The sequence below is a fragment of the Chiroxiphia lanceolata genome, chromosome Z (assembly GCF_009829145.1).
Source record: "Chiroxiphia lanceolata isolate bChiLan1 chromosome Z, bChiLan1.pri, whole genome shotgun sequence".
Taxonomy (NCBI): Eukaryota; Metazoa; Chordata; class Aves; order Passeriformes; family Pipridae; genus Chiroxiphia; species Chiroxiphia lanceolata.
Window position 1 is genome coordinate 17,381,014 of NC_045671.1, and position 21,352 is coordinate 17,402,365.

The 21,352-nt window shown below is 38.4% G+C and overlaps 1 protein-coding gene across 3 annotated transcripts in view; it reads right to left on the minus strand.

The window, feature by feature from the left end:
• Positions 1-17,169: 17,169 nt before the first annotated feature.
• Positions 17,170-21,352, minus strand: part of ERCC8 (ERCC excision repair 8, CSA ubiquitin ligase complex subunit) — a 28,128-nt gene continuing 23,945 nt past the window's right edge. For all 3 annotated transcript variants that reach the window (XM_032674892.1, XM_032674891.1, XM_032674890.1), the window contains exons 11-12: positions 19,228-19,314; positions 17,170-17,529 (exon numbers count right to left, since the gene is read on the minus strand). In XM_032674892.1, the coding sequence (XP_032530783.1) occupies positions 17,461-17,529; positions 19,228-19,314 (156 nt within the window). In that variant the 3' untranslated portion in view covers positions 17,170-17,460. The remainder of the gene's footprint in view (positions 17,530-19,227; positions 19,315-21,352) is intronic.

Below are 21,352 nucleotides of genomic sequence, written 5' to 3' on the forward strand. Positions count from 1 at the left end.
TCGCATTACATGTGCTTAATAATACATTGTGGAAACCTAAGCCTTTAATGGATTTCCACTTATTTATTTATCTATTTTTATACAACATTCTGCAGATGGGATTGGGAAGAAAAGCAGGAAAATAAAAGTCAAGAAATGGATAATCAAGACAAAGAGGTATTCAACACCATTTCTGTTATGCCTGGTTGGAGTTTCCATCTGATTTCAGACAAATAAGGTTATATTTGTCCCCATTATCCCCATGACAGTTATGTCTTCTGTGCTTGGTACACAGGCCAGAGATTAAAAGTAGCTTTGAAACTGAAGATACCTACTCATGCTCAAGGAAAGGTAAACCATGGAAAACAAGCTGTGTGGCAGACATGCTGTTCAAGACACTCAGAAAAGGAGCCATAGGCAAGATATATTTCAAATGGATTAAAGTACTGCCTCTTTCTTAATAAGAGCTCCAATAAATTTAGAAGCAACCTACCAATAAAGTGTAAGAACTTGGTAATTTAGATTAATTTTTAGATAAGATGCTAAGAAGAATAGGCTGGGAATTTCAGCAAATTTTGAATTGTGTGGCATGATAGAGGAGTCTTAGTAGCTGTTGTCACAGCTAGCTGACACACATAAACAGGTTAGTTTTGAAACTGAGACTCTTCATTGTCAATATGCCTGTGAGACAACAATTCCTGAAAAAGAAATCCCATAAGCTAATTACGAATCAATCAAACAGAAATCTGTATCACATTTCATAGCCAGTTACAATTCTGTGGCCTCCCACACATATAATACTACCACAGATCAGGTATTTTAAATTAGGATTTTGAAATTAAGGAAAAAGAACAAATGACAAAATAAAAACAAACAAACAAACCCAAAAGAAAATTAAAAATGCTCCCAGACAAAGAAGAACAAAATTCTTCACTCATGTATTTGTTTTTCTAGAAATATTTGCAAAGGTTATGAAGGAAATCTTCACTTATGATGCTTCTACATCTATACATGTGGACACTCAATGGCTTTCCTTTATGAAAGGATGTACTGTGCAGGTCTGCAGTTACGTTCGCAACCTATTAGAGTCACAAAAGCCCATCTCACTCACCATCCTGCAGTGCATGTTCAGATGGCATAGGTGTGTTGCAAAGTAGCAGTGGCAGTCATGAAGAGAATACTGGAGGAGTTGCAGATTTGTTTTAATCTGGAGAATGAGAGCACCATATGCCACCCTCCATAGAAAGGGCATTTACGCTTCTCTTTGGAGTGAGGTAGACACTGATCAGAACAATTAAGTCAACTAGATGCATGGTAAGATCTTACAAGGATGAACCTACAGCATCTTAAAGATATTTTGCCTAGTACAAGTTGCAGTCTTTCATTCCCTACAAAAAACAAGCTAAAACTGGCAGGAAAAACAGCAAATAGGGCAAATGTGTACAAAAAAACTTTTGCAATAAGGTAAGAAACAATTTCTCATAGAAATACTATCCTTGCAGAAACCAGACTTGAATTTCTGAAGAAGTAGGCTGCCAGCTTGATCTATTTCCCCTATTCTTTTGGGAAAACATCATTTTTGAGGAAATAGGATTCCACCAGATAATATACCAATCATCTTAAAAGTTTCTGTCTAAAGGAACCCAAAATGTTCAAGACCCTAAGTGCCAGCTATATGCTGCACCATGAAAAAGAAGGGAGGAAAGCAGCTAAAAAAGCTCTAGTTTCTGCTTATTGACAGTATGGTGGATCCACATCTTAGTTATGTCACTGAGAATATGGAGCAAGTTTCATTGGTTCAGACAATTTTCATAAATTATGTAATAATAGTCAGCGAAAATTTCCAAGAGTTGGAATTATTGTATATTTTGATCCAGAAGGACAATGAAAATAATATTGATACACCTGCATCTTGCATATGTGTGAGAACGAGCAGTAAGAGTTAAATGAATAACTCATTCTGGTATTTCTTAATCTAATCACCTAACCCTGAAGCTGTAGCAAATCACACTTTCCCAGTCCAAAAAGCAGCAGTTGATGAGCATCTCCATTCAGTTACTCATCTGCCCAGTGCAAAAGCTTGTGAAGATCACAGCTTTGCTGCCTAAAGCTGGTTCTTTCAGCACTCTGGATGGAGAGAATGACAAAGATTTCACCTCACAGTGTTGTTACCGAAACAACTACCCTGAAACACTTTCAAGTTCAGTTCTGCCCATGGTCTTCCCCTTCCTTTTGGGCAATAAGTTCATGCCATGGAAATAGGCATCAAGAATATACTCCTTTCTTGCATCTTCTTTCTCTCTTTGGTACGTTTTATACACTCTCCAAGGGTAGCACAGAGCTTTAAGACTTCAACAAAACAAAGTAAAAATAAAATCACATGCTCAAATACCTCAGATGTGCTCAACATTGACTTACATGAAACTATTTCTAGTTCTCTCCAAACAAAAATTTCTGATCCTGCCTACACAATCCTGACCAACCAGCACAGACATGCACACACCTCACTAGCTTTGCCTCCATGAGGAAGAAGACAGACAGTGTTCATAACACAAACTTTTATTCAAAGCATTTCTTGTTGTATCCCTCTTTTCTTTAGCCTTTACAATCAAATCTGACATTTTCACAGGAAAAAACTAAGCCACCACAATGCCCCAGCAAACCAACACAAGCCTTCCTATTGTGATTAAAGTTCTCCTTCTAGAGGATACACATTTACATTTTACTATCACAGGAATTCACAAAAACATACCTGAACTCCTTTTATTCTTACCAGTTCGAGTGTCTGTAACCACAGCAACAGCAAACTCAGAGCAAGGAACTAAAGCCTTCCTCGAGGGCTGAGTAAACATTCTTCAGTCTGCCTAGCCTGACAGAGCTGAGCTGTACTTAATTAGCACCATGGCAGGAGGAGAGGTGACAGGAGAGGAGTCAACCCCATGAGGCTATCGAACAGTTGCTTGGGCTGTTATTTGTCTGGGCATCACCTCCCTTTGGGGATTTTACTGGCCTGGCTTTGTTAGTGCCTCACAGAAAAAAACCCTGCACACCCCTTTGCAAGCCAACACAGACTCATTTGCATTGCCACATTATCCTTGATCTTTCAGGCAGCCATCAAAATATCTTTTAAGCAGACAGTACTAGCAAGCAGTACTACTGCTGATATAGATGTGAAATGCTTACAGAGATGTATTAAGTCATCTGATTTTTTAACAAAGTGCTTCAAAATCCTTTATTCCATTCCACTCACCATAAACAGCACTTGCAACAGTTCAGAACAATGAGTTTTGCACATAAAGATGTCTTTTCAACTTTCTAAAGGAGGGCAGCAGAGTTATCTCAGTGGGGCTCAAGGCCAGGCTTAAATATATGAATAGTAACATGCCTGGAAAAAATCATTCTATCTTGGAGAATCTGTTGGGAAACCTGATGTGTTCTCTGAAGGAGTCTAAGGCCTGTACCGAAGGAAGATGGGGAAAAACTCACCAAACAAACTAGTGAAACACGTAGTCTGAACTCAGTGAACCAAATGGTTTCTTCCAATAAAAAATTACTGTCTGTCTATTCTAGCTGAAAAATTAGACTTGTCAGTAAGAGACTTAAAATGCAACAGGGCATGTCTTTGCTACAGGGTATATCCCAGGTCTATACTCATGCTGAGGACCTTTTCCCAGGTGGACTTCTGTCATCTTCCACAGCTGCAACTGGGCAACTGCATGGGGCAACCTTATGTCTTACAGTGCTCTTCAGAGTAGTGCTGTATTTCTGCCTCTCCTCCAACTCCTTGTTTAGTGTTCAGGCTGAGAATTTAAGTAAATGTAGAGTAAAATGTGGAAGTGGAAATGTTGCTTCATATCAGATGGAAGAGCATTCTTTCACTCTGAGGTGTAGGTGGGAGCTCAGAAAAAAATCATAGATTGGTTTGGATTGGAAGGGACCTTAAAGATCATCTAGTTCTAACCCGCTGCCTTGGGGCCCCTTCCACTAGACCAGGTTGATTAAAGCTCCGTCCAACCTGGCCTTGAACACTTCCAGGGAGGTGGCTTCCACAATTTCTCTGGGTAACCTGTTCCAGTTCCTCAGCCCCTTCACAGTAACAAGTTTCTTCTGTAAAAGTCCTCTTAAGGGTGCTTGTTTTCATATCTCCACCCATTTTGACATGCCTTTACACTCACTGTAGAGTAGCCACAGGCAAAGCAATAAGCGGCAAGAACAGTTCAAACAGAGATTGGCTAAGATTAATGCAGCACGTTGAATCTTATTTTAAAATCTCAGCATTTCAAAAAAAAAAAGCTGCACTTGCTTGATTATTGCCATTGAATTAGTTGTTACCTCTGCATCAGTCTACGGCCTGTTATTATGGAATAATACATAACACATAGTCTGATGTATATTATGTTCATATAGACAAATTTTGAGGGCTAAATCTTCAGGGAAGTTTGCAAGACCTACATTTGTAGACCAGTTCTGCACCTGAGGTACTGTTTTCTCGGAGTATGTGACACCCGCAAACACATAAAACTATGATGTCTAGAAAGAGTATAGGAAAAATTTCGTATTTCTACAAGTCAAAAATTTCTCTTAAAATCTTAACCACTGAATAGGAGAAATCTGAAAAGTGATGCTACTGGTCTCTTATGGTGATTCTGACATGGCTTCTCAAGTATTTCTAAAGAATACTCTGCAGCTTTCTCCCTACTCTTTTCCTTTCCTGACAAATATTGTTTTATAAGAGACTTATCATGGCTGAGGTAAACCATTATTATATTTATCATGCTTACTTTTCTATTGAGAGATGTAGTAAGAGATCAAAATGGAAATTTTAAACATAGGTCAAGGTTTTCAGAGACATTCTTGAATGCAGCTGAAATGTCTCTCAGTAGATATAATGTAATTGTAACAAAAAAAAAAGGCTACATTACTTACTCTTGCTTACTATTCTCTCTTCCCATTTTTAAGGCAGCTTGTCTCTTTGTCATGTACTGAAGATGAGGAAAAAAAATTACCTCCAAGCACCTTTGTTTTTTCTGGTGGCAATACTTTCATATGTGCAGCCATACAGGAATTAGTGCTCTTTGTCAGGACATGCCCCCTAATCCTCTGGTACAAGATTCTGCAAATCACAGAGAATACTGAAAGAAATCATCCTACCTACTATGAATTAATGTAACAACAACCATAACATAAATTAAAAATAAATAAATTAGAAATATCAACATAATTCCCTTTTTCCCACTCTCTTTTTGTCAGTTGGGTTAGTTATTGTCCTAGAATGTTTGGTCTTTGCTCCTACTAGAAGATCCACACGCTTCCAGATCACAAATTAATATACAATAAAACTAATTACTTCCTTTTATGTCAGAAATTGAATAGGCACTTGAAATTTCACTGAAATGCCTAAAAACACGAGAAATTTCAGTCCAGTTTAATTCTATTGAAATGGTTAAATAGTTTCTACCATAATTTTATGACGAGATATAACTAAATATTTCAATATCACTAAAAAGGGACTAAGCAAAGTGCTATGTAGGAAACTTCTCACTGACATTGGAAACTGTATTTCATAACCTTGTATACAGGAAATGTCAAAATACCTATTAATCCCGGTAAATCCAGTAACATCGTAAAGATCTGAACATTTGGACCATGTTTGGTCCAAATTCAACATGTGTAGATACTTTTTGGAAAACCCCTATCAGTGCCAGGGCATTGAGTTTTCTTATCTGAAGCAATATTGTGTGATCTAAAATATTAATTTCAGAGCTTTGCTTTTTCAGCTGCACAAGTATGTCATTGTATTGGTTTTGAATGGCCGAGTTTTGGTAGCAGGAGTGAGGGACTACAGGCGTGGCTTCTGTTAGAAGCTGCTGGAAGCTCCCCTGATATCTGACAGAGCCAATGACAGCCGACTCCAGGATGGACCTGCTGCTGGCTAAGGCCAAGCCCATCAGTGATGGCAGTAGCACCTCTGTGACAATACATTGAAGAGGGTAAAAAAAAGATTTTGTGCAGATGTAATTGCACTCAGAGAAGAGAGGAGTGAGAATATGTGAGAGGAACAGCTCTGCAGACATCAAGGTCAGTAAAGAAGAGATGAAGGACGTGTTCCAAGGAGCTGGAGCTGAGGTTCCCCTGTAGCCTGTGGTGCAGACCATGGTGAGGCAGCTGTGCCCCTACAGCCTATGGAGGTCCACAGGTATGCAGAGATCCACCTGCAGCTCGGGAAGGAGACTGACACCAGAGCAGGTGGGTGCCTGAAAGAGGGCTGTGAACCTGTGGGAAGCCCGCACTGGAGCCGTCTGTTCTTGAAGGACTGCACCCAGTGGAAAGGGACACTGTTGGAGCAGTTTGTGAAGAACTGCAGGCTGTGGAAAGGACTCATGCTGGAGAAGTTTGTGGAGAACTGTCACCCACAGGAGAAACCCTGCACTGGAGCAAGGAAAGGACTCCTTTCTCTGAGCTGCAATAGAAACAACCTGTGAGGAACTGACTGTAACCCCCATTCCCCATCTCCCTGCACTGCCTGGGGGGAGGAGGTAGAGCCTGGGAAGAAGGGAGCGATGTAGGGAAGGTGTTTTTAAGATTTGTCTTCTCATTATCCTGCTCTGATTTTATTGGTAATAAATTCAATTAATATCCCCAAGTCCAATCTGTTTTGTAATCAATGTAATCTCTTCTGGTCCTTATTTCAATCCACGAGCCTTTTATTTTCTCTCCTCTGTCCAGCAGCTTTGGTGGGCAACTGGCATCCAGCCAGGGTTAACCAACTGCAATCACCCTTTCTAAAAACCCCTTTTTCTTTTATGTCCCTCACCTGAGCCTGATTTCCTGCATTCATCCCTTTTCCTCAGGCATGCATGCAAGCTCCTCTCTTCCACTCTTAAAGTGCACAAGCCACTCTCAGAAAACTCACTAGAAAGCTTCATCAAAATCGAAATGTCCAACAAATTGTGCCACTGAAAGACAGGTTCTTACACTGGCAGTTAGAGGCTCCCCACATTATGTGGCATGACATTAGCCTGCTTTTGTGCCTTCATATCAACCCAGTAAATGTGAACATGCTATTGAATCATTACAATAGCTGAGTTTCTCAATTTGCCAGGCTAGAGTCAAGTGTCAGGGAAGTGTGTGCTTTTTTGCAGATGGTTAATCTTTAATAGTTAAAAGGCTTTTAGATTAGAGTTTCTGTGGAAAATAACCCTTATTTTTCCAAACAGGCTGCAAAGAAAGGTGGGGAGGAGGAGAATATTTAAGTAGTACAAAAAAGGGAGATAGATGAAGCAGAGGAAAAGGAATGAAATAACCAGAGCAAAGTGGGAGAGTTTCCCTATAAACTCCTTCCATTACACTGGATTAGTTTTAGACTTTACCAAGACAGAGGAGGATTTTCATGCATGGAGAGCAAAGAAGCAACCCAGTACTGCACCAGAGCTCCCTTTCTTGCCACCTGAGGCAAGGTGAGGCAAAGTAAATTTTAGTAATTTTGAACTCTCCCACCCAATTGCCAAGGACATCCCTGTGCCTGAGTGGCCTGTCTTAAAAGTGAGGGGTTCAAAAACTGCAGACACTGGTGGCTGCTGTGGGGTAGCCTAGGCAGGCAGAGATGGTGTAGACATAAACAGGGCTGACTGTCCCTGATTTTGTCATTTCTGGTAACACCTTTGTCTTCTTGAATAGGTGACAGCTCTGAATGTGATAACATTTGGTGGATTTGGAATAATACAGAACATCTGTAGATTTCTGCAGAATCTAATCAAAGAACTCTTCTCTGCTTTGTGCAGCATGAGCTCAGATTTTATAAGGTTTGAGAGAACTGTTATTTTCCTCAAAGCATTTTTGCCAATAGCTTTTAACAAAGTCAAACATCTCTGTCAAGGCACTGTAATGCCATGTTACTTACACATTTCCTGTGTTTCTTGGCTAATTATCTTGTAATAATTTATAGTACATCTATGGATGCAACAAAATGCTGTTTTGTGTTTCTGCTAATGTCAGATGATATTAAATCACTCATATGTTTAATATACCTGTTAATAGTATTGAGTGGTATGAGACATGATACAATGAAGGGGTTAAAGCTTTAAGACAGCAGAAAGAAAGGGGAGTGGATGATGTGATCATGCAAAAGAAGCAAGGTCTAATGTTTGTCAGCTAAGGTTAGTTGTCCATTTTCCTGGTTGACAATGGCCTGCGGCTAAAAGCACAATGTGGAAACATAAAGTGGTAAAATCTCAACTCTGCAAGAAGCAAAGCTTGCAGCTCTGAATCATGGAAACTTCTGCCTTAGACATGGTGACAGGAGACAAGGCAGTGAGAATATTTTAAGAGAAATTAATTCAGTTTGGACTAACGAAATGGCACTTAAGAAGTGATGGGGTGAAAGGTAGAAATGTTAATTTGGGTAAAGAAAGATCATGGAGAAGTAGCATCTACCAATGAGGATAAACAACAAAGCCGGCAACTGGTTTATATTGCAAAAAATTATAAAACTGAGAAATACTTTAATAAAGCAATTAGTAGCAGTGCAGATGATTTTCAAAGATTTCTGTAATATTAAAGTTATACTTTTATTTAACTAAGTCTCTTTAGACAAACCAGACCTTGAACATTTATGTAATCAGTTTTGTTAATGACTGTAAGATTTAAAGAAGCTGCAACTGACTGGGGAAAATAATGAACATAGATCAATTATAAAATGAAAATAATATTTAAATGCCAGGTTTTCCAGATAACACTTTTTTACTGACTTTAATGAATAAATGATCCAAGTATGGGAACTAATGAGCTGTTACTCCATAGAAAAATACTGCACTAGGTCCAAGCAAGTTAACAAGCACCCAGTGTTATCCCAGAAACTGCATGTATTGGTTGACATAGGGTTATGAAAAAGCTAATGAAACCTTCCTCCCATTTTCCTTACTCTGTGGGTACCTTTCTGCTCAAACACAGTCAAATGACTTTCAGATCAAAGCTCTCATATTCTTGTGCTCAAAGACTATTTGAACTAGCAAACCACTATATGCACGCAAGCACGTAGCCAAATGGAAATGGAGAAGAAAGGAGAGGTCAGGCCCAAGGACTGCCCAGAGAGGTTGGGTGATATTTCAAAAGCAAACAGAACTACCAATTTTAAGAATAACATTGGGTGACCAACTACAACTACCCTTCTTTTTTTCTTTGTAGCTGTAGTTGTAACCCGTGTGGTAGACGAGGGATGAACAGGAGACCTTCCAGACAGATCTTCCTCTTGTCTGTCCTCTGCCTGGTTCTCTGAGTCCAGGGCCTCATATCTGTTCTCTAAGGGCACCTGGGGGGATGGTGGGGGTTGGGAGTGGATTCTTTTACCTCTCCGCTCAGGGACCTGTTTCCATTCCCCCCCCTTCCACCAGGTTTGCTCCATCTGCCTGATGGCAGGAGGGGCAGGGCTTCACCATCTCCTTCTGGACTTCTTTTGGGGGCAAAAGGGTGCGACTCCACCAGTCAATTTCCCTTTCACTGTCCCTAATACTTCCTAGTCTCTCTACCTCTTCCTTGAGCTCTGCCACCAGGCATAGCAAGTCATTCACCTGCTCGCATTGCACACAGACCCCACTCACACTGTCCTCTGGTGGTGCCAACCCCAGGCTCAGACACTCTGGGCAGTCAGAGGCCTGAACAGCTGTGTCCATCCTGGCGTCCCTCTTAAGGGATTCCATCTGTGTGGACACAACCTTCATCTTAACAGCAACAGCTTATGGTTTTTTGGAAACCATTGCTGGCTTAAGCTGACAAAAAAGAAAAAACAAAAACTCCTTCTAGAGAGCTGGGAGGTGGCTGTGCCCCTCCTGCTTGCCCTGCCTGCTTGAACTGCCTTGCTAACTGCCGTGCCACGTTCCTGTTTGCCTGCTCCTGTTCGCCGTGCTCCGGGTCACTGGCGCTTCCGGCAGCAGTTTAAATCCCTCTTGGCAGTGCTGGGTGCCATCCCCTTATCAGCTGATTGGCCTCACCTGAGACCTTCAGCAAAAAGGTGAGCACTGTCCTTGGTGACACAGCAGTGTAGCATGGAGGATTGCTGAATTTGCACCTGTGTGTCCTGTGGCAGAAGCAGGGGTCTACTTTTCCACCTGTAAACTGGAATGGCACCTTTGTTTCCTTCCTCTGTGTGCTGGTTCTGCCTGGAGTAGAGCTTGTTTTCTCCATAGCAGCTTGCATGGAGCTATGTTTTGGATTTGCACTGGAAACAGGGTTGATAATACAGGGATGTTTTAGCTGTTGCTGAGCAGTGCTTACACGGGGTCAGGGCCTTTTCTGCTTCTCACCCCATCCCACCAGTGAGGAGTCTGGGGGGCACAAGGAGTTGGGAAGGGACACAGTGGGGACAGCTGACGCCAAGTGACCACAGGGATAATTCCCTTTCATAATCACTGCGCTCAACAATAAAAGTAGAGGGAAAGTGAGGGGGAGGAAGGGGGAACATTGGTCAGGTGGAGGTAAGCAATTGTTTTTATTTGCAGCAATTATTTTTCTTGGGTTTTATTTCTACCTCTTTGTGGTTTTTAGTTGGTGTTGGTTTAGGGGTTTTTGGTGTGTGTTGTTTTTTCTTTTTCCTTTTCATTATAACTTATAATTATATTTTATTTAAATTATTAAACCATTCTTACCTCAACCCATGAGTTTTCTCACTTTTACCCTTCTATTGTCTTCTCCCCTTCATCCTGCCAGGGGGGGAGGGACTAAGCAAGCAGTGGTGTGGTGCTTACTTGCTGGCTGGGATTAAGTCACAACACTCTTATTTTTCCTATTCCGGTCAAGCTTAGTGCTTGAGCAGTCTTGTGAATTACTACCCTTTGACTTGCATCATTTTTCCTCTTTCTGGCAGGGAAAAAGCTTTGCCAGCACAGTTTTCAAGGCCACTAGAATATATAATAAACTTCCTTACTGATATGAGATGTACCAGTATGACCTTATACCTACCTAGAGCACACAAAGCAAGCCTCCTAAGGTACTGAAACCTGTAGTCCAAAACAGGAATTCTGCTAAGCACAAATATAATTCTTATACCAGAGAGTTCTGCATTTCTCACAGGTATCCACATCTAATATAGTAGTCCATTGCTGAGTGTTATTTAAATTACTTTGATATACTTCATTAGTCAACCTAAACTTCAATAGTTATCCAGAGTGGCAGAACAGGATGAAGCAGTTGTTTCAAACATTCATTTAGGCCCTCAGGTAAATTAGCTGTCTGCAAAACAATTAAGTGTTCTAGAAACTTTTTTTATAAACAATGATGAATAGTGTTCAGATGGCAAAGTTCCATGCAACTCTAGAGATTTTTTTTCCTTGGGAAACCGTTTATGCACTAGCCTGAGAAGTGCAATACATTCCAAGCACATGCCAAATGTGACCATTTTCCACAGGAGGTGTGTAGAACTGCTCAGTCCAAGGCTCCTGTTGTAAAAACTACAGAACAGCATCACACCATTAGGATACTTAACTTAGCTTCAACTCTGATAGGCCATAGTGCACGGTTCAGGTACAAAAATATATTCTCTGGGGCCATATACTTCACCTGGAAGAACTAGAGATGGGCAAAATCTATTATTTTATAAAGTCTCAAAACTTTTTTTCTCATCTTTGCTAGCATGAGAATCATCATCAGTTGATTTCCTGTGGTGTTACAGAACAGTGTAGGAGGTGATAGCAACCGTAATTAACTGTTGAGCAACACAAGACACTCCCTACTAACTGCCACAAAACATGAGAACCTGATATTCTTAACATACACCTACTCTCTGGTGTATCTTTTATCACAGCAGACATGGGCTCCCCCAATGGCAGTGTTCATTGTGTCCTTTGACACAGTGTACCTACAGAAAGTAGGAAAGAAGCACATCAGTAAAGCTCCATCAAGATGAATCAATACAGCATCCCCAGCCAGGTACATCGGTGTGTGATGGGGCTGCTCACAGAAGCTGAAGTTAACAGCTCTGTACCACACTGCTGCCTGCAGAATAGATGCACCCTAAGTTCAACAAAAGGATTAACTTTTTTTCTCTCTTCTCGTTCTCTCTTTTCTCTTCTTCACAGGCTCCCTCCCTTCCTTAAAATGGCAATGATATGTTCAAGATCTGCCATACAGACCAAGATCTATTTGTGTGGATGAAAGTAAAACACTGCACGCAGGCATTAATAGCTACAGTTCCTTCAGAGGCCATTCTGAACTACTAACAGAGAGGATTAAGAATCAGCTTTAAATTTTGGAACTGGCTGGCTGCCAAATTTAAGTTTATTCTTGCCAATGATCTCCAGTAAAAATATATTTCTTCTTCTGTTATGAATATTTTTGAGCTAACTTTTCTAAAAATATGATTCCAAGTTTTATTAGAATATTTTAATAATTATTTTGGAGGCTAAGACATTTTACTAACATAAAGTATCTTGTTAAATAAATGCTTTGCAGTCAATAGAAAAGGACAATGCCCAGTATCTTCCAAATGTAGCTGCTGAGAACAGTAAAAAAATGTTTTAATAAACCCCTTTTCTCTGCCCCCTATGTTAATCTATTTTGAATTAAACAAAGGCATATACCTATCATTTTTGTTGCTGAATACATTACCCTGTTCTTGCTTAAGCATGCTACTCTAGATTACAAACACATGGTTGTAAAAATAACTGGTTGGACTGATTAAAACTGCTGATTATAATCTCCAATTTGGCATGAGGAAATTTACTACAAAACCTGTTTAGGACTGCAGATGTATCTCTGTCCCACAACCGTAAGAAAAGGCTGGATTTCCAGTCTTCTAAGTGTACAGACCTCAGTGACTGACGGAAAGACTCATTCTTAGCACAAAGCTAAAATATGTAACTAAAAATATCTTCATTTCTTTCTGCCTTAATTTGAAGGCAAATGGTGATAAAATTAAAAGTAAGAACAAAGCTGTGTGCCTATGCAATTAAAACATTCTTTCATATGTACATAGAAACCTGCCTTCATAGTCCCAAATATTTTTTTCCAGTCTCTTGGGCTTGGTGGAATTTTGCAGGACTGGGTGTGGTTAAGGGTTCCCAGTGTGTTGGATGACACTGGTTAGTTGTCATCTGGGCAGAGCCCATGAGCTGGTGGGTAAGGCTGACTATACACACAGAGATATGATTAGAAGGGATGAAGCTGTGGGGAGTAGTTATGCACCTGCTTGAATTCCTGGCTCCTCAGTCATCCGTTTTTATCTTCCATTCCCACTGTTTTTATAAAATAGACTAGAAGAAAACAAAAGACGGGGGAGGATGGAAGAAGGCATGTCCATTTCATAACTCAGCCTTACCCACACAAAAGTACTTTATTGATATGTTTTACATACTTTTGCTTCTTTGGGTATTACAAGCACTAACTCCTGACCACTGAAACAAATATACTGCCTTCAAGAAGTCTCTCAGGTGTCAAAACCATCAGTATATGTGTACTAAGCTAGTACTAGGCTTACCCATTCTCAGTGGCAGATCCCAGGTCAGTGAGCACTAAAGAGCATGCAATTCTCACCTACATGCACCAGACCATTACCTGCATGTAAAAATTAGGTAGGAAGAAAACCAAGAACTATCCTCCAATGGTGCCAAAGCAGTGGTACTTTAAATATTTTTATATCTTGTGTGCATAGACATATGTGTGTGTACATTCAAGGCAGGATAAGGACTGTAATACAAGGATAAATAAAAGGTGAAAACCCCCATAACTAATTTTATTGATGTTCTCAAATCTAAGATATTTTAAGGTTTTCAATGATAAAGGTCTTAAATTCTGGGCCCTAACCTAACTGAGGAAATCATTCTTGATTTAAAAAAACAGATGTTTTGTGCAGCGAGAAGCCTGGACTGACTACAAACCCAAACAATGCAAAAAAAGGTGGCAAACAAATCCATACATTTTTAAACTTGTCAGTCTGTATGTAAGAGCTAGTATACCAGGGACAGAAAAAAGGGCAAAGGGAGGTAAGCACATGGTGTTAACTTGTTCTTCCCAGTACTTGAGAGTTAGCTATATTTAAATTCACAATTGCTAATGCTTTCTTCCAGATCTGTGTACAGAAGGAAAAAAAGAACAAGGCTTTTCTTGGCTGTCTCAATATCAGATTCTTTCTGAGCATCATAACCTAGACATAAATAATCAGAGTTGTATCTTACTGTCTCCACAGAACTCAACTTCCACTTAAGCTGAAGGAGGCTTGTCTTAGGCTCTTTGTATTTCTTCAGTTGGACTAGCTCAGTCTGACTCCACCTTTATTGTTTCCTTAGGCTAGAAGGGAAAGGAAACTCTTTGATCTCTTGTAAGAATAAATGCTTTTCCATCTTTTGCTACTGGCTGTATCAAGCTCAAAGAAAGTCTTCTAAGCAATATTCAGTTTCTGGAACAGCCTGAAAAGATTAAATTCTCTAGAATCTAAAAGATTAGATTCTCTGTGCTCTCTGACAGAATATGACTACTAAATCCCAGTACCACTACTGCAATAAGAATGAAGTTCATTACAGCCTAAGCTCTCTCCTTAAATTCTTAACTTTCTTACTGTTTTTAACAGTAAGAATCCACCTATCAGCTATAGTTGGCTCTCAAGTGAATAACTATTTCAATATGAACACAGCACCCATTTCAACATCTGACTGGATTTTCAGATGTGTTTTTTTTCTGACTGATATAAGGATGGGAAGTGCAATTAAGTCTATACTATTCTACTTGATCCCTCTCTGGTTCTGCAAGAGCTCTGATACTATAAAAACACATGTTATAAGCATTGAAGCAGAATAAACAAAGGAGAAGATTCAGATTTAATTATCACATCTAACACATAAACAAGAAATTGCACAGTTGCAACTGATACTGTTGGTTTAGTACTTAATTCTTGGCAGTGAAAAACAATATACAGGATACCTTCACTGTCCTTTAAAAATTTTCATTTTGAAGATACTAACACTTTAATTAGAAATTAAGTACAGACACCATAAGATTGCAGCAGACATAAAATACTCCTTTTTTCCGAGAAAAAGCTTGAATAATAAACTTATCACATCTACAGAAAACTAGAAGTACTGAAGGAAATCATAATAAAAATGCCATTCTTCAAAGAATAGTTTTCCCGGAAACTGGTGTTTGGTATGCTGACTAGTACCAAGAGGTTTCAAGTCTTGCCAACTAAACACCACCTATCAGCTACTGCCATTATATGGAAGGTTTGCAGGTGCTAGGTTGTAGAATATGCCTGAATTATTGCTCGTATTTCTCATTTCGTTCTCCAGAAATGCTTCCCCTTCCAGCAGAGGAAAACAGCCAAGAGGGAGAATAATGCCATCAACAACTGATACCAGAAGAAGATTTGAAAGGACTCCTACGTACAAGATACTAGCTACAGTAGGAGCAATAAGCCCGTAAGGCAAACATTTCTATTCTCAACTGTTTGGGACACTAAACCCAAAGGTGTCTGGGTGGGCAGATACCTGGGCAAATAATTCTCAGCCCACCTCTTCTTGAGCTGAATTCCACATTGCATTTGTGGTGCTACTTAGGCAAACCTGATGTGTAAAAAGTTATTCAGCAACAGTATGAAAATGAGCCCCATAAAAGTTTAGAGGAAAACTTCCACATTTCCAGCTAGATCCCTACTCAGGGTTCTGTCTGGAAAGGTCCCATGGGACATGGCCCTGATGAGAAGGAGTGTCCAGGAGAGCTGGTTGATTTTCAAGGATAGTCCAAGCTCACATGGGTGAGGAAATTAAGCAAAGGTGGAAGGATGTCTGCATGCATGAAAAAGGAACTTCTGACAAAAATCAGCATGCAAAAAGGAACCCACCTGGAGAACTGAATCCTGTGGTCCTCAGCACAGGAAAGAGGTGGACCTGTTGGAATGGGTCTAGAGGAGGGACATAAAAATGATCAGAGGGATAGAACAGCTCTTTTATGAGGAAAGACTGAGTGAGTTGGGGCTATTCAGTCTGGAGAAGAGAAGGTTCCAGGGAGACCTTATAGCATCTTTCATTAAGGAAGATGGGGACAAATTTGTTCCCTCGTTTTTCTGATTTTAGAGGGGAGCAGCCACTCTTGGTAATAAAAACTAATATGGGGGAAAAAAAATAGAAAATGCTCTTCTCTATTCCTGTAAAGTGAGTGTCAGGTGGATCCTTAACTTCAGCCTAAACTTCTGGAATTCTTGACGCTACAGCTATACAGTCAATAGTGGATCTGTCTCAGCAAACATGCACTAAATATGAAGGCTGTTTAACTACAACATTCCTTTAATATGCCCACTCCTCAGCTGTTATCATTTTACAATGCTAGGCATATAGAATCTGACAGCCTGTATCTTGTACAGATTTCAAAATAAAGAAGCACAGTGAATTATTCTATCATGCATACTAATGACAGAAATATCTCCACACTATACAAAGATTAAATTATTACCTTTCACTTGTTTGTACAATATTTTTCCCCTTTGTCTGAATTTGTGGTCTAAACTTCCGCTCTCCTTTGGAAGGAATTTTTCCTCTGTAGAGCTGCATCTATATCTGACACTAACCTTTAACTCAGCTCTCAGCTTGGTGACTACATTATGCCTGAAGCACAAACTAGTGACTGAGATGAGAATAACCCCATAAAATCCCTCCCTTTGAAAAAAGAGCAGGCATTAGGACCACAAAATGTTTTGAAACAGTTTTGAAGGATTACATTCGACATCCTTGAAATGTGATCCACTCTCTGCCTTGTACTGTACCTCAAGCCTGCTTTTCCAGGAAATCTTCAAGTTGGCTAGGGATGTGTGAAAAATTCATACATAAAAGACTGATCTTAAAAACCTGCTACAGGAGCAACAAAACCTCTAATTGAACTAGTTTCTATTCTTAACTTGCTGGGGCAGATTCAGATACTACCTGATGGAGTCACCATATAAATACTTGAATAGAGGATCCCCATATCTCTTTCTGAACTGAATATTGCCTTTATGGAAAAACATACAAAACTGAAAATACTAGAGAACAGGCACAAAAATCTGTTGACTCTCACAGCACATAAGCACTTGAAAATGCATTCAGTCTGCTCCACCTAGACACTGATAAAAATAAGCTGGTTCCTGAGCTAGTCCTCCTTCAGGCAAAATCATTTCTATCATGCATCTTGGAAATGAAGGGGTTATCTCCTCATGTACTAGTGATAATAGAAAAAATGTAATATTGACTGGTCTGAAGGGCTTTTATTTTTTCTTTATCAGCTGTTAAACACTGAATAAAGTATACCAATGTGTAAAGGTAAGTACAAAAGTCAGCATGAAAAAGTAATCCTTTAGATTTAACTCTAACAGTGACAAAAAACCACAGAGAACAGTGGAAACTTATTTCTGGAAGACATTGCTCTAACAGAACTGTACCAAAAATCCAGTCGTGATAAATCCAACAATATCCAATTCTGTAGATAAAGTCTGTGAATGCAGTCGATTTTGTATCAGCACATAATTTAAATTCAGCCTTCATCATCACTGCTGCTCCATGCATCTTCATATGCTGGATTTAAATGTTGTTGAGGCAGAGACTAAAGAAAATATAAATTATCAGTGTTTTTCTTAACTAAAAATACTAAAATCTTAAAAGCGCAAAGCTAAAGGCATTTTTTAAAATTACTCTATATAGACAAACTATTCTGTCTCTCATGAGTACTGGATTATTTTTAACTACCTTTTTGGCCATTCTGATTAGAGACATGATAAATTATGAAAAGAAATAGTCCTCTATTTAATTTCAATTTTGACAAAAAATATCTGGAGGACTGACTGGAAGTATTACAAATGTTTGGTATAAAACATAAACAAATGGATATTACTATGTTTATTGTGTGCCATTGTTTTAATTTAGGTCTTCATTTCCTCGGCCCAGCATAACTGAGCTAATGTTATGGTTTCAGGAAGCAGTCCTGGCCTTTATCCACATCCAAGATCTATTTCTCACATCAGCCCCACTAGGGTCCAAATAAACAGTTCGTGCAGCTATGCAGTGCACTGAATCACAATGACTTAGGGTAATTTTTTTTTATTTACTTCTATTCTGGGTTCAGATTCTGGTTATGCAAGCACTCAAGTGGCTGTTTTAACACATGGGAGCAAGCAGGATCAGTTGACAGCAGAACTACTTCTTACAGAGGCGGTGCTCATCTACAACATTTGCAAACAGCAGCTGTAGCTTAACAGATTTCAAAACAATGGCACATATTACACACTGCCACCATGTCAAATTTAAATGAGCAGTTCTAATCAGAGCTAGGTAAATAATCTTGTTGCTGTGGGTTTGTTTTTATTTTTCAGACTAAGAAAAATACAGTTTACTCACATATCAATTCTCACTGAGAACAAAAATGGTAATTTCAGGTCAAGTGAACACATTTTGGGTTCAGGCACCTAACTTTTGAAACTACCTTTTTTTTTCTTTGCTTAGGTGTAGGGTAGTTTTGAAATAAGTTGTCTTATAAAGCAAAGCAAATATTACAACAAATTTATGCTTCTTATAATTTCCCCATCCAAAATGGAACAATGCAGAAATTTTAAAAGTGACATTTTTGTATGGTATGGGGCAAAACGTTAATATATCTTCATTTTTCAACATTCGTAGAGTTTCCTAGACTCTGATTCTGTGAATGGTTTCAGTTCCTTAAAATCTAGAATTTTTTCTGCTCAGACTGCTCACTGAAATTTTTATTGCCCAGCCTTAATACCGAGAGAGAGAAAGTACTCTCTTGGAAAACAGTGTTATACATGATCTTCCTGCAACAGACCTGGATATCTTGCCTCAGACATGAAGATAACCTCACTTAGAATGTACTTTATTATATTTCTGCATCAAAAATATTTAGGTATGAAGTGTGACGTCCCAATATGCTTAATGGACAATATATTCTTAAACAATTTAAAATACAATTGTTGGCACCTTTACAATTCCAAAATAGCACAAACTACAGAAAATAGTTTGGAAATAAAGGAAGCTAAAGCAGAATTTGAAAGACCCATAGCCAAATTAACTACTTCTAGGAAGCTAGAAGTCTGCAAAAGACTGTACTAGACTATGAAAGAAAATGTTCTCTCAAAACTGTATAATAATTAAAAAAGTGCACAGAAACAATAGGTGATTCTGCTTTTAATTAGGAATTGTTACAAATTTTGATGGTGAATCACATACCTCATATTTAAATTCCACACAACAAGTCATAAAAAACTATAGTTCAAACTCCAAAATTCATTACCTTTTCAGAAATATCATCAAGAACTGGCTCTCGTGGAGCTGGTATCCATGCAAGGATATTGCAGTCTTTGCTACCACTATAAAGTTCCTTTAAAAAAACAAGCAAAAATTACTTTTATACAAATTTACAGAATAGTGATATAAGTACAACACTGGGGAGAAAAAAGATATAGAAATTTTATATAAAAATAAATTCAAGTAGTCAATTTTTAATTTATACTATAGTTTTGATAAACAGTATTTTAAATAATATGCCAAAACAAAATTAATACATTTTTCTTTTCTTTCCCAGACTGCTCACCAAAGCAGCACAATCCACATTTAAATGAGCTTTATTGCTTTTAAATACATTTTTCTCCTTCCTTCTCTCACATCTCCTGAAAATACACCTATTTTAACAGTTAGTAAACTTAAAAGATTATTTATGGAGGAGTAAAAAAAAAAAAAAAGGCAAAAAAGGAAAATATCTTTTTATAATTAAAAAAGAGGAACAAACTCAAAAGAATCTAGCAATACACGTTAGAAAAGTGCATATGTACAGAACAAAGAAGTATTAAATAAATGTAGTTTCAGTATGCTTAGGAAAGGAAAAAAACAAAGTAAAATTTGAAGCCTGTATCCTGTTGGAAAGGCACAGATAAGAAAGACCAATTTATTATTTTTAATATAAATAACTCTATTTATTATAGTGATGACTAAAGCCTGAGATTCCATTGTACAAGGCACCCTACAAACACATGGAAGCAAACAGTCCCTACATCAAACAGGTGAAAGTCAAATATATCTTAGTTTTCTTAGTTCTGTATTAAGGAAACACAGACTATCACTTTAACCTGAGGAAATTTTGCTAATAAGAGATACTGCACCATCTTTGCCATAAATTTTGCTCTAATAACACTTGTATTTTCCAAAGTGCTACTTAAATGAACAGACATAAAGATATTTTCATATGCCTTCAATCTTGAATCATCCTCTTGCATAGTATAGGCAATGTCTGAAAACATTTGAGTACTGCCGTGCATCTAAACTGTCTGAGTGAAGCACATAAAGTATTTTCTTTGGTATTTAGGCTAACAGTATGAAACTCTTGGTTCAAGTTGCTGGCTTTTACACTTAAACTAGCAACTCTCTGCATGTGGGCTCATTATTAATACATTGACTCAACATAAGTTCAAAATATTATAAGAGGTCTATCTTTGCAGAAGTCTCCTATATTATGTATAGTTAATTCTAAAACTGCATGAATTATGATGACATTTGGTGCAAAAACTTAATGCTCAATTCCTATAAATACTCATTTATGCGGGTAATCTCACTCAATAGAACTGACATACCCTCTTTTCTAAAACTGGTCCTATGCATAAAGTTCTTTATCATAAAACACATGCAAGATTAGAGTTTACAGTTTTAAGACAGAGAACCATGCTGCTTAACTTGCTTAAAAGAAAATATGTTATACCAAGGTATAGGTCAAAATCTACTATAGGACAAAAATTCTATCAGCAGTACACTAGTCGGGCCTTCTGTCTTTGATAGAATAAAGAATATCACTAGAACTCTAAAAGATCTTTCCATGTCAAAATATATCCTTGTGAGCAATGTCATAGAGATATCAGCATACTTCTATTTAATCCTTTTTACCCCTTGGCTCATTTTCTGATCCTGGTATGGCAAGATATTCAGTTAATATCCACTGCATTGAGCAATACTTACAATTAAATATTACAACCTGAAATGGTGACTCACACCTCAAGTCAGTCAAAAGAAAAGCTAGTCACTTCCATGTAGGATTATGGTACAATATGGGAGAGTCACATATATTGCACTACAAACATGCTCCATGCATGTTTACAGTATATTATATAGAAAGACTGTAAATAAAACCTAATTTAACTTTCAGCTAACTTTACTTAATAGCTTACTACTGGATTTACCGAATACCTTTGCAGATGTCACTAGCATTTCTTAAACAATATGAGAACCTATAATTTAAAGCAAAATTGCTTCCTGTTGCATACCTAATATTTTGCGACATGTTATTCCTGCATGATGCTTTACTCGATTTCCTTTTCTGAAAGGGAAATGTAGGTCTTGTTTGTTTACTTAAATTATTCTAAGCACATAAT